The 14,045-nt window shown below is 37.9% G+C and overlaps 1 protein-coding gene across 1 annotated transcript; it reads right to left on the bottom strand.

Annotated features, from left to right (window-relative positions):
* Positions 1-184: 184 nt before the first annotated feature.
* Positions 185-8,642, bottom strand: LOC307119148 (zona pellucida-like domain-containing protein 1; the record flags this gene model as incomplete). Its single annotated transcript, XM_079805227.1, has 9 exons — positions 185-336; positions 1,814-1,922; positions 2,012-2,183; positions 4,605-4,685; positions 4,888-4,985; positions 5,088-5,160; positions 5,549-5,733; positions 8,035-8,261; positions 8,549-8,642. The coding sequence occupies 9 exons, from the start codon at positions 8,640-8,642 to the stop codon at positions 185-187; spliced, it is 1,191 nt and encodes a 396-aa protein (XP_079661353.1).
* Positions 8,643-14,045: the final 5,403 nt, after the last annotated feature.

The raw sequence follows: 14,045 nt of genomic DNA, 5'->3' as shown, positions 1-14,045 counted from the left end.
AAAGTATGATGAATAAACCATTCAGGAGACTGTAAGGCACAGATCTATTTATAATAGTGTTTTGGTGGGATCTTCCTTGTGGCATCATCTGCTCATCGTCCCATTCCTATCCTCTTAAACTACAGGTCACTGTAGCAAGGGAACATTGTCAGAGTACAGGAATGGGCTCTCTGTTTGAGAGCTGTCAGTGAAAAAGGGTTGATTTGTCTCCATTGAACTTGTCCCTGCGGATCTTGTAGACAAGCACAGCCAGCATGATGACGCACAGCCCTCCGAATATTCCCGCTGCCACAGAAACACCCACCACTGTGTCCGCTGGCTTCTGATCCGTATACACTGCACAAACATTACAACAACAAACTGAGCTGAGCAAAAGGTTAAGGTGATCTCTACTTCAAATTGCGGTATCACGTTATATTAGGTCTTCAACTACTATGTATTATGTAATGTACTTATTGTGTTCATGTTGTATTGCAAAACACTTGCTGCTGTTGAGATGGGATAGGGGTGAGTACGGACAGGTTTGGTAGAATGGTTAGGTTTAAGGGTGGGATAAGTTATATGCAGGCATTGTGTAATTATATATTTAAAGGGATAGTTGACCCAAAAATGAAAATTAGCCCATGATTTACTCACCCTCAAGTCATCCTAGGTGTATATGACATTCTTCTTTCAGACGAATAAAATCTGAGTTATATTACAAAAGTCCTGGCTAATCCAAGCATTATTATAGCAGTAATAGTTGCTCTGTTTTTGAAGTTCAAAAAAAGTGCATCTGTCCATCAAATAACTTGCTCCACGCGGCTCTGTGGTGTTAATAAAGGCCTTCTGAAGCGAATCGACGCTTTTATGTAAGAAAAATATCCATATTTACAACTTTATCAAGTAAACTTTTGGCCGACCGCCTAAAAAGTGGAAAAGTGTTGAATGTTGAAAGTGAAACTCAAGATGCATACGTGACGTCATGACGAGTGGACCTGGTCGCGTTAGTCTTTCGATCGGCAGGGGAACTTTCAACAATTTTTCCATAAGTTGAACAGGGAAGGCAGTCGGCCGAAAGTTTACTTTATAAAGTTTTAAATATGTATATTTTTATTACACAAACGCATCGATTCGCTTCAGAAGGTCTTTATTAACACCACAGAGCCGTGTGGAGCAGTTATTTGACGGACAGATGCACTTTTTATGAACTTCAAAAACAGAGCAACTGTTACTGCTATAATAATGCTTGGATTAGCCAGGACTTTTGTAATATAACTCAGATTTTATTCGGTTGAAAGAAGATTGTCATATACACCTAGGATGACTTAAGGGAGAATAAATGATGGGCTAATTTTCATTTTTGGGTGAACTATCCCTTTAAGGGATGTAATTTACTGTTATTACTATGGTAAGTACATGTAACAAGGACACTAAAATAAAGTATTTCCAAATCTTAAATAGGAATTAAAGGTACTTAATGTAAAGTGGGACCCATATTTCCTTGAAAAATGTCAGAAAGCATGCATACCTGCTGCAACAGGTGCAAACGGTTCTAAAAGGATTATAAAAAGAAGAGAAAATACAAATGAGTTCAAACACAAATCAAAATACATAAAAAAATCAATGCACAAGCAAATGATAATCTTTACTGCAATTTATTCGTGCATATTGCATTCATGTTATTGAACTGACCTGAATAAACATTGAACTGAATGAGGATTTGATTGTCCTCTGTAGAGCTGCTTATGACTGAATTGAACTCATGATGAACTTGACAACTGAGCTGAGCGCTGTATAAACGAAGGTGAATCGACTTGCATATTGCTCTTACCATCCACTTTGGTGTTGATTGGTCCAGAGCTCACCGTGGCGACGTCACTCACTGAGGTTCCCTTAGCCGACTGGACTTCTCTCCTCTTCCTCACGGGAGTTGTGCAGTTCTGATGCATGTCATTTGAATACACTTCAGTTAGATGATGGCGTATGTGGCCCATATTGAGGGTTTTGGTGGTGCACGTTGTGTTCATACCTGCCGTAAGGATCTGCAGAACGAGCTCTCGCAGAGCCTGGTGGCACAGTGCAGGTAAAAGGTGGAAACCGTCCTGTTTCTGTGCTCCACAAAGCGAAAGGTCTCGAACGAGAAGCGTGCCACCTGCTGTTCTCCATTCACTCCCATTATGGTCTGTAGATCACGATTACATCTGAGAATGACAGAGGATATAATCAGTGCTGGGTTCTGCATTATGTAATCAGATTGCAAAAATTAAGTACTGATAATTGGATTATACTACATTTTAAAATACTTATAATCAGAATACTGTTATATATTATTCACACAATGGCAGTAAAGTATTCATAAAGTATTGATTCTGCCAACAAAAAAACAAAAAAAATCTTTTTAAAATGCACATATTCAAGTCATTTAATATTTAAATGTTTTTGTTTCTCTTTGACCTAATAAGGAACCCTCTGAGATGTATTTTCTGTATTAGAAAGTTAATAATTTAACAGCACATTCACAGTTCTCTTATGATCACTTAACATGAAGGTAATCAAATAAAATATTTAATTTTTCAGAAAGTGTTTAATTTTGAATTGTTTTTATTTGTGTATTTTAGTCATACCTTTTTATGATTTAACCCTCATCCTTCCCTAGGGTCATTTTGACCCGAAACGCTTAATTTTTTTTAATTCAAACCTTGAAAATGGCTTGTCGCAATTGAACCACGAATACACAAAAAAATTGACTGGATTCAAGGAGTTTTGTGGTTGAAATTTTTAAAAGTAACAAATCTTTCCCTTGCGGGTCAATTTGAGCCCCATAGGAATGAATGTGTTTTTTAATTAGATTTATTCAATTATATAATGAGAATGTACAACATGAATCCATTTTCCAAACCGTGTTTTTGTCCTACCCTGAATCATTATGGTAAACTTATAATAAGTGTTTACGCTGGGACTATTTCAGACCGGTCTGGTAGGAACTGCAGCGGAGGAGCACAGTCCCTGCGTGATTCGCCATAGATATAAACAGAGAGAAGTAGCTCCGGCTGCAATGTTCTTCCGCAAGACACATGCAGTTCTGTTTATTAACCGCTAGAGCGCAAAAAGTTACGGACTGCAGCTTTAAGTACTCAGTCATAGAAAAAAATGCTCAAAATTCAAATGCTAAAGAACAGCTCATTTGTTCCATATAGAGCTATAAAGCCATATAGTGGCAAGAAATATAGTGGAAAAAATATCATGTTATATTATTTTTCCACACAAGGTCGGCAAAGACGCCCAATGTGAGATATTTTGAGCTGAATTAAATGGGTTATGCATGAAAGTTATTTTGAATTTAAGTTGAAAGAATGTGCTTAAATTATTATTTATGTATTATTTATTGATACAAATCTAGTCATTTAAAGGTTAAAAAAAATTGCATTAAAAAATAAATTAAAAACATTATCAAAATGAAATTATGCTTTTTTTTGTCCAGAAAGATTAGGTATAATTTTAGGGCTTCGGGTCATTTTGACCCGCTAGGGGAAAGATTTATTACAAAGTGCAAGGGAAGCATGAGGGTCAAGTATTATATTTGATGCAATTTCATTCAATTAAAATTCAAGAAATTAAATTTGGCCAACTGAAAATTTTAGATGTGATCGCTCACTAGAAAATTTTCAATTGGAGACCTGATTTTTTTTTACAGTGAAGTAATTCAGAGGACCTGTTACCACAACTTAAATAAATGCACGGCTGCAAGTTAAAAATTCTAATTTATTGTTTTAATGAAATCTTTTCAGTTTCAAACATTATTTTGTAGAGTTCTGTTGACATAATGTTGATCATTACATCAACTTGATATCGTCTGTAATTTAAACTAACATTTCTGCGTTAATTGGCTTTTTTAAAATTAGGTTGTAGTAATGAAATTGTCTTGATAACTTCAGAAATTAGGCAATGGATTTCTACTTCCCAGCATGCTTTGCATAGGACTGGGTGAGGAGAATAAATGTTGAAATTAAGTGTTAATTTATTTGTTTTTAGTGAAGGGAAAGACCTGTTAGTGTTTAATGCATTTAAAAGAGTTTTTGTAATGTTGAAGTTTTTGTGGTTATCATTGTGTTGAAGAGTAGATACAAGAAGAATAAACACCACATGTTCTCTATAAGCAATGACTGCACTAATGCAAGTGACAATATCTTACTTGTTCAATAAATATACATGTTAAATAGCATGTTGAAAAATATAAGAAATAGATAAGATTAATTGGTTCCAGGGTTACAACTCTGGTAGTTGGAGCAACTTAATTTTTTCGAGTAATCAACTTAAAAATGTGTGTTTATGCTACAAATTATTAAGTTCCACTAACTCAATGTAGTTTGTTGGTTAAACGTAAATTCACTCAAAGTTGTCATAAATATCAATTGTCAAAATATTTGTTTAGAGTGCAGTAACAGACTACAATTTGTAAGTAATCTACACTTGGTATAACTGAGCAGTGGAATCACATTTAGATGCTAATTTGAATCTGAATCATCCTTTTGCAGCCATCTTCACTTAATTTAATTTAAAATGAGATTGTTAAACATTAGCTAAAATGTATAAATGAAAAAAATTTAAACCTTCACACTTACCCGACGAACAGGTCAAATGATGTGCTGTTGCCTGGGTAAGGACTAGTGGTTGTATAGCATCGATCCAAAAGAACATTGAACCTTTAAGGGGGATACATTTTCAAAAGTGATCTATCAATTTCAAAACTGAAGATTTATTATAATTATTCTTTTTATATAATGGTTATAAGATTTTCATTCTGGACAACATCAGGGCTGTCACTATAATTTTCTCCCTTCTCTTATATCATATACCACCTTACGATGGATAACATAATTCATAATCTCAAACTGAGCAAAGTACCTCTCTGTGAGATTAGTGGCCCGAACTTCCACAAAAACCCTGGTCTTCAGCGTGAGACCCGTTGGAGGGATGAAGAGACGAGATGTATATGTGAAGTCCTTTGAGTCAGTGCAGACAGACAGTTATGAACACATCCATTAACTCTCGACTGTAATTGTCAATAAAGTGTCATTGCAAATCCAAGCCAAAGGAACTAATACCTCGAAGAGAGCCATGCTCAGAGTGCTGATGAAACTACCATTATTGTCCTTAATTGCCAGACTCACTCCAGATCTGCCCCAAAAACACAGAACAACAGTGGTTTGTGTAACTCATTCTAAAACATGTTCGATCTAATGATCTAATAAGACATAGAGTGGAGGCCAAAAGTCTGAGACTACTGAAAACTTTTATTTTGTTTGTTCGTTTAGTACATTTTTCTTTACAAAATCCATAAAATGTGATTTTTCTGTGCAAGTTTTAATGCTTTAATGAACATCTAAGAACATCTGATTTTTTGTACAACATTCACATGCTCACAAAGTTGCTTATTGATTAGTGACCTAGAAATAGTGTAGACACAAACATTTCTTCATTTTATGGCATTGCGTTTTTTTGAACCTTAAATCCCAGTTTTCAGTGTGGTCTCAGGCCGTTGGACCCCACTGGTCACTCGACTCACACACTCATCTCCGTGTTGTTGACCATGTACTGGAGTGGGTATCTACAGGAAAAGAGGTATTTAATCTCCTGCCGGTAGGTGATGGTTCCAGCATTAGAGTCCTGAGTGTTGACCACCCCAGAGATGTTCACAGACTGCACATTAGAGAAGTCCGAGAACAGCCCAGATCCCACCTCCTGAGTGATCTGTTGAATTGGTTTAACAGTGGAACATGCAAACAAATTAGAAACACCTTTTGAATATCAATACAACGTATATATTGTGAAGCCAATTTTAGATAAATAATCCGAAATGTTTACAAGACCATTAAATAATTAAATGCAACTTAATGTTCTTCATAGGTCAGAATATAATATATGCTGTCAAAATTAGAATGTAAACGTATGCAATTAAGTTTTTCAGTTAAAAAATTTTTTTAGTGCAATTAATGCAGCGTCCGTTTTTTCTGTCATCTTTTGGCGTTACATTATATGATCACGCTCTTATTCATGCAAATGCTTTTAAACCATTCAAGCGCAACAAGAGAAAAGAGAACACGCTGACTGTGAATGTCCTGACCATGACACACACACAACGCTCAGAAAGACAGAAGAGAACGCGCTGACTGTGAATGTCCTGACTATGACACACACACACACGACGCTCAGAAAGACAGAAGAGAACGCGCTGACTGTGACACACACACACAACGCTCAGAAAGACAGAAGAGAACGCGCTGACTGTGAATGTCCTGACTATGACACACACACAACGCTCAGAAAGACAGAAGAGAACGCGCTGACTGTGAATGTCCTGACTATGACACACACACACACAACGCTCAGAAAGACAGAAGAGAACGCGCTGACTGTGAATGTCCTGACTATGACACACACACACACGAAGCTCAGAAAGACAGAAGAGAACGCGCTGACTGTGACACACACACACAACGCTCAGAAAGACAGAAGAGAACGAGCTGTCTGTGGATGTCCTGACTATGACACACACACACACACAACGCTCAGAAAGACAGAAGAGAATGCGCTGACTGTGAATGTCCTGATTATGACACACACACGACACTCAGAAAGACAGAAGAGAACGCGCTGACTGTGACACACACACACACATAACGCTCAGAAAGACAGAAGTGAACGCGCTGACTGTGACACACACACACACATAACGCTCAGAAAGACAGAAGTGAACGCGCTGACTGTGACACACACACAACGCTCAGAAAGACAGAAGAGAACGCGCTGACTGTGACACACACACACACACACGATGCTCAGAAAGACAGAAGAGAATGCGCTGACTGTGAATGTCCTGACTATGACACACACACACAACGCTCAGAAAGACAGAAGAGAACGCGCTTTTTGTGAATGTCCTGACTATGACACACACACACACACAACGCTCAGAAAGACAGAAGAAAACGCGCTTTCTGTGAATGTCCTGACTATGACACACACACACGGCGCTCAGAAAGACAGAAGAGAACGCGCTGACTGTGAATGTCCTGACTATGACACACACACACAACGCTCAGAAAGACAGAAGAGAACACGCTTTTTGTGAATGTCCTGACTATGACACACACACACACACACACACAACGCTCAGAAAGACAGAAGAAAACGCGCTTTCTGTGAATGTCCTGACTATGACACACACACACGGCGCTCAGAAAGACGCACGGCAGAATCGAGTTCTCTTTCATGCTTTAACGAACAATAACACACACAATTATGCCAAAATGTCCGTTTTGTCGAATATTCTCATAAGAGCAGTTTTAAATTAATTAAATAACATCTTAAATGAACTTAAAGAGTTAAATTTGTAGCTTTAATAAGGATTAATCTATATTTAATTTATAATTTATGCAGTTAAGACTGTAAAGTGTTTGATAACTTTATTCAATTTCTGTATATTGATTATATATGAAGGTCACAGGTAAATATGACATTTATTATTATGGGTTTATGTGAAGATTGTTTTAAGTTCACTTAAATTAAAAGTTGTTATTTTTGTAAAGCCTAATAAATGTTGAAATTGATAGCTTTCATTATGCTGTAATGTTGAATGTCTATTATTAATGTTTAAAAATAATTTTCATAGAGACATCAGTATCAGTAAAAAAGATTCCATTACAACAAACATTTTAAATATACTGTCTTTAAGTTGTTTCTACATTTATTTGGAGAGAAACTGTGAAATTATTACAATATAAAAATATTAAAAACTCTTTTTAATTGCGAGAAATTACAGAAATAAATGTGTGATTAATTTGTTCCTTTATTTTAATCGATTGACAGCACTAATATATATATATATATATATATATATATATATATATATATATATATATATATATATAGTTATATATAGTTATCATTAGTCTCTTTTTCTAAATGTTTTCATATTCTAACCTGTCAAGAACTTTGAGTTGCATTATATGTATGAAAGGTGCTCTACAAATAAAATAATTTGAATAATACCGCCAGCTTATTGGAGCAAGTGGATATGTATGGTTCAGTGATGTAGAACTGGAATTTCAGTACAGGTGGGTCGACGGTCCAGTCAGCGGTTCCTTTGCACTCGGGCTTGGCAAAGTTACCATTAAGAGCCACCATGGATTCATTATATCCATAGAAGTACACAGGGCACAGCAAAATGTGCAACTCCATCCTGTTTGTGCCACACACAACTGTGATATCAGAGCTGTCTGTAAAATAAAAAGGAAAACAGTCACCTCTCATGATGTTGGTATGGAAATATATTAAGCTGTTTAAGTTGCGAGGACATTTAAAACCACAAACCACAACTAAAAGAAGGACACATCATTAAAATAATACTGCATGTTTAAGAAAACACACTCCTCAGATTGCTTGGTGGTCTCAAGTTCCTTTGTGGTTCCAAAGGAATTGAAAGGTGAGATAGTGACGAGAGAATTAAGGATGCATAAAGAGGAAGAGGAGAAGAGGAGAAGGATACATCCATACTGCGACTGACCTGGGTCTCTGAATGTTGGGAGGGTGATGCAGGAATTCTGAGCCTCCGACTGGAGAATCAGGACAAGCTGACACACTAGGAGGGCCGGCCACATGATGCTCTGGCTGCAGGGGAAATCCCACACATCACATTATCACCTTGACCTCGATTAGCTCAAAAACAGATTAGCTTTTAAAAGCAAAAACAGACACTTACTATCAGATCACGCTACAAGTTTTCTGTTCTGTGTGCAGGTCTCAACAACAACCACTGAATGCTGCAATTCAAATGAATCTGATGTCACAGACAGACAGACGATAGATAGACAGACAGACAGACAGACAGACAGACGATAGAACGATAGATAGATAGATAGATAGATAGATAGATAGATAGACAGACAGACAGACAGACAGACAGACAGACAGACAGATGATAGATAGATAGATAAATAGACAGACAGACAGACAGACAGACAGACAGATAGCTAGATAGATAGATAGACAGACAGACAGACAGAAGACAGACAGACGATAGATAGACAGACAGACGATAGATAGATAGACAGACAGACGATAGATAGATAGATAGATAGATAGATAGATAGATAGATAGATGGATAGATAGACAGACAGACAGACAGACGATAGATAGATAGATAAATAGACAGACAGACAGACAGACAGACAGACAGATAGCTAGATAGATAGATAGATAGACAGACAGACAGAAGACAGACAGACGATAGATAGACAGATAGACGATAGATAGATAGACAGACAGACAGACGATAGATAGATAGATAGATAGATAGATAGATAGACAGACAGACAGACAGACAGACAGACAGACAGACAGACAGACGATAGATAGACAGACAGACAACACCAGACAGACTGACACAGAAGATAGATAGACAGACAGACAGAAGATAGATAGACAGACAGACAGATAAACAGAAGATAGCAAGATAGATAGACAGACAGATGTTAGATAGATAGACAGACAGACGATAGATAGACAGACAGACAGACGATAGATAGACAGACTGACAGACAGACAGACAGACGATAGATAGATAGATAGATAGATAGATAGATAGATAGATAGATAGATAGATAGATAGATAGATAGATAGATAGATAGATAGATAGATAGATAGATAGATAGATAGATAGATAGATAGATAGACAGACAGACGATACATTGATAGGTAGATAGACAGAGAGACGATAGATAGATAGACAGACAGACAGACAGACGTTAGATAGATAGACAGACAGACAGACAGACAGACAGACGATAGATAGATAGATAGACAGACAGACAGACAGACAGACAGACAGACAGACAGACAGACGATAGATAGATAGATAGATAGATAGACAGACAGACAGACAGACAGACAGACAGACGATACATTGATGGGTAGATAGACAGACAGAGAGACGATAGATAGACAGACAGACAGACAGACAGACAGACAGACAGACGTTAGATAGATAGACAGACAGACAGACAGACAGACAGACGATAGATAGATAGATAGATAGATAGACAGACAGACAGACAGACAGACGATACATTGATGGGTAGATAGACAGAGAGACGATATATAGATAGATAGACAGACAGACAGACAGACAGACAGACGATACATTGATAGGTAGATAGACAGACAGAGAGACAATAGATAGATAGATAGATAGATAGATAGATAGATAGATAGATAGATAGATAGATAGATAGATAGATAGATAGATAGATAGATAGATAGATAGATAGATAGATAGATAGATAGATAGATAGATAGATAGATAGATAGATAGATAGATAGATAGATAGATAGATAGATAGATAGATAGATAGATAGATAGATAGACGTTATTTAAAAAAAATGCTGTATTCTTTAAAAGTAAAGAAAAACACAAACAAATAACTATTACCTTATAAAAACATGATCAGTAATTACATTTATGTAAAATACATTCAAACTATAAATAAATCATAAAGGTCACATACCAGTACCTTGTTCACCTTCTGTCTTCCGTTGTCTCTTTTCTCTGAGTTTATGACGATGTAGCTATTTATACTGTCCTCTTTCTATCTATAGGTGTGAGGGAGGGCCCCAGAAACAAAACAGCTGGGCTCATGAGAAATACGGGACGCAGAGGAGGAACACGAGGAGCTCCAGACCCGCATTAATTCAGGATCAGGTAACATCTCACTGCTCATGCAGCCCCGGCTTTTGCATCGACTTATATTCTATAAATGCATTATATCACAGTGGGTCAGGCTGCACTTAACTATGCTATTATAATGACGCATTATGCAACAAATATGTCCACTTGAAGATGAAAGGTGGTCAAGTGTACAAAACAGGACCTCATGAGACACATGGTCCATAATGACACACTATTGACTTTTAATTGACTTTTTTTTTAATGGTCATATCTTTTCATTTGTTGATTTACATTTATAGAACAAAATAATTATTTATTATATAGAAAATTGTACACACATTCTTCTTACTTTCACAAAATGACTATGAAATCCAATCCAAAATGTAAATAACTAGCAATTTCAGCACTATTATATTTCATAAATTGAAGGTAATTTCAGCATCATAATGCCTTCCTTAAACCAACAATAACAGCGGTGTTAGTTGTCTAATCTATTCATATAATTTTTCATAAAATACGCATACAATATCCTTTTTTTTTAGTGTAGGTGGTTTCCGATTTGCCGTCTTCGTGAGAAATGGTTTCCTCTCCTCATCCTTTTCTAGAAATAGATATCACACCCTTTCAAACAAAGCCGGCCATCGTCAGTGTGTTATTTCAACAAAGACAGCCCCTCTTAAAACGACATAAGAAAGGAACAATGTAGTACATGATCTTCTAAGACACTGTCAGTCTGGCTATCTGGTTCCTCGGTCACATGCTTTCGTTTTTTAATCTTCTGGACCGGCCAACCTATGGACCCATAATATACCCAAGACGCTTTATATACCTGCAGAAGCTTCAAAGACCCCTGGTTACAAAAAAAGAAAAGAAAAAAGTCCTCTATTTCCTCCATAATCTAGCTTGTGCTGCTCTGGGTAATGCCCAAAACTTTTTCGCCTCTTCATGACAGATCGCTTCCTGTATTCCACAGTTGAAAGTCGCTTTGGATAAAAGCGTCTGCTAAATGAATAAATATAAATGGTTAAAATGGACAATGCACATTTATTTTTTATATGGTACCAATTGACTGATGCTCAGGAAAATGATATCCTAATAACTATAGGTAATTATATTCCTCAAGTACTTATTTGGTTACTTGATGTGTGCCACACACATTTATTCAAGGCCAAATGTCAAAACATGATCATGTGGATTCTTCTCAGTATTCTCTCTTTGCCTGCAGGGGTGTCATGATCAAATCATCTCCATCCATTATGTGTCCCAGTAACACAAGCTGGATGATATCACAGGGAACAAATCGTACGGTATGGTGTACAAATACCCTGATTTCACTGTAACGCGAGATTACCTCATTAGTACTTTTAAGGCTTCTTTTAAAGCTGCTCTGAAGAGGCTCTGTGTGGCCACCAACCTGTTTGTAAAGAATACTAAAATACTAAAACAGGACTTTGTTGTGCCAAATCCTAATCCTAAACCTTCCTATAATGGGGCGGTAATAATCTGGCAGGGGTCAGAATTCGGCACAGCCTGATATCAAAGGTGACTATCCATCTTTTTCCAATGCCCCATGATGCTTTGCGTGGTTTATGGGAATAACTTCCGTTAAACTGTAAACAATTAGAGAAAGGTTTGCTCCCTTGCCAACATGTCCATGTGGGCCCTACATAGGTTTCATCTGGGTTATATGGGCATTGTCCGGGCATTAAAGTGGGCACTTTAATGGGCTGAATTGTGGGCTCCAGTTAGGTTGCCAATATTGTTAATTTGAGGGTCCCACATGGGCCACATTTGGGGTACATTTATAATTAGGCCTACTTTGGTTTATACCAGGGGTGGGGAACATTGATTCTGGAGGGCCGCTCTCTTGCAGAGTTTGGCCCTGTCCCAAATGGCACACTTCATGTGCACTTTCGGTCTTGTGGACTTACAATGGCCACTGCATGCGTGTATACGTTAAGTAGGGTGACCAAACGTCCTGTTTTCCCAGGACATGTCCTGTTTTCAAGTCCTGTCCTGGCCCTAATATAACAATTTTCTATCCATACAGAAGGGGGATACTTTAAATGTATTGAAATGAATAAGGGATCTTTGAGTAAACTTCGAGTATCATTTGAGTATCTCATTGCCGGGCCGAGTGTCCTGGTTTTTGGTAATCAAAATATGGTCACCCTACGTTAAATCCAGGTTGATATGCGCCCTCGATGCGCACTTCTGCCGAGTTACGCAGTGGACTTCTTCCCGGCAGTCAAAGCGGCATTACGTCGTGAAAGTGCGGACTCAGAGGAAGACCGTGAGGGTTTAGGGTGCTCTCACCCATAGATATCCATAATAAAGGCTAAATGTCTTACGGCGGAGTCTCTAACGTCATCACCGGCGGCCATCTTGTCACAGCCAGTGATCTGCATGAACACAAATACTCTTATCTCACTGAAATCTTGACGGATTTACAAAAGATTTGGTTTCTTACAAACGTTATTAACGTGGCTATAATTATGGATGCTTGAACAAATTATGAATAATTTTTCATAAGTATGCAGTGTCATAACTACATCTCTGACGTTTATAACAAACCAAACAGTTTGAAAATCGGTCGAAAATTCAGCAAGTTATGGTTATTTAAGAAGTGCAAGCACCCATGAAAACAATGTTACGAGTGAGCGAGCTGCCTGTGACAAGATGGCCGCCAGGTGCGGACGCCGACCTCCATTGGCCAGCAGAGCGGACGAGACATCTAGCCTTTATTATGGATATCTATGCTCTCACCTGCCTGTACCTTTAGTAATCCTGTAGACATTGATTAGCTTCAGGTGTGTTTGATTAGGGTTGGAGCTAAACTCTGCAAGAGAGTGGCCCTCCAGGATCAACGATCCCCACCCCTGGTTTATACCATTATGGGTAACAGCCAATAATGGTAACAAATTGTACATGTAAGGAATAATTGACGACAGGCCGTTGAATTATTATAAAAATATGGCGGATGGACAGATAGATATATACAGACAGATAGAAATACACAGAGAGATGATGGACCGACGGACAGACAGACAGATTGTTCATTAGGGCGGCAGTGGCTCAGTGGTTCATGTTGTCTACAAACCGGAAGGTTGGTGGTTCAATCCCCGGTTCCACCTGAACAAGTGTCCATGAGCAAGACACCTAACCCCAGCTGCTCCCGACGAGCTGGATGGCGCCTTGCATGGCTGACACCGCCGTCAGTGTGTGAATGTGTGAATGTGAGGCAATATGTAAAGTGCTGCCTTTGGATGGCCATGGGTCTGTTGAAAGCGCTATATAAATGCAGTCCATTTACCATTTACCATCTTGGGTGTTCC

This window comes from Gobio gobio (assembly GCF_949357685.1).
Source record: "Gobio gobio genome assembly, chromosome: 22".
Classification (NCBI taxonomy): Eukaryota; Metazoa; Chordata; class Actinopteri; order Cypriniformes; family Gobionidae; genus Gobio; species Gobio gobio.
Note: the sequence above shows the minus strand (reverse complement) of the source record. Positions and strands in the feature narration are given on the sequence as shown.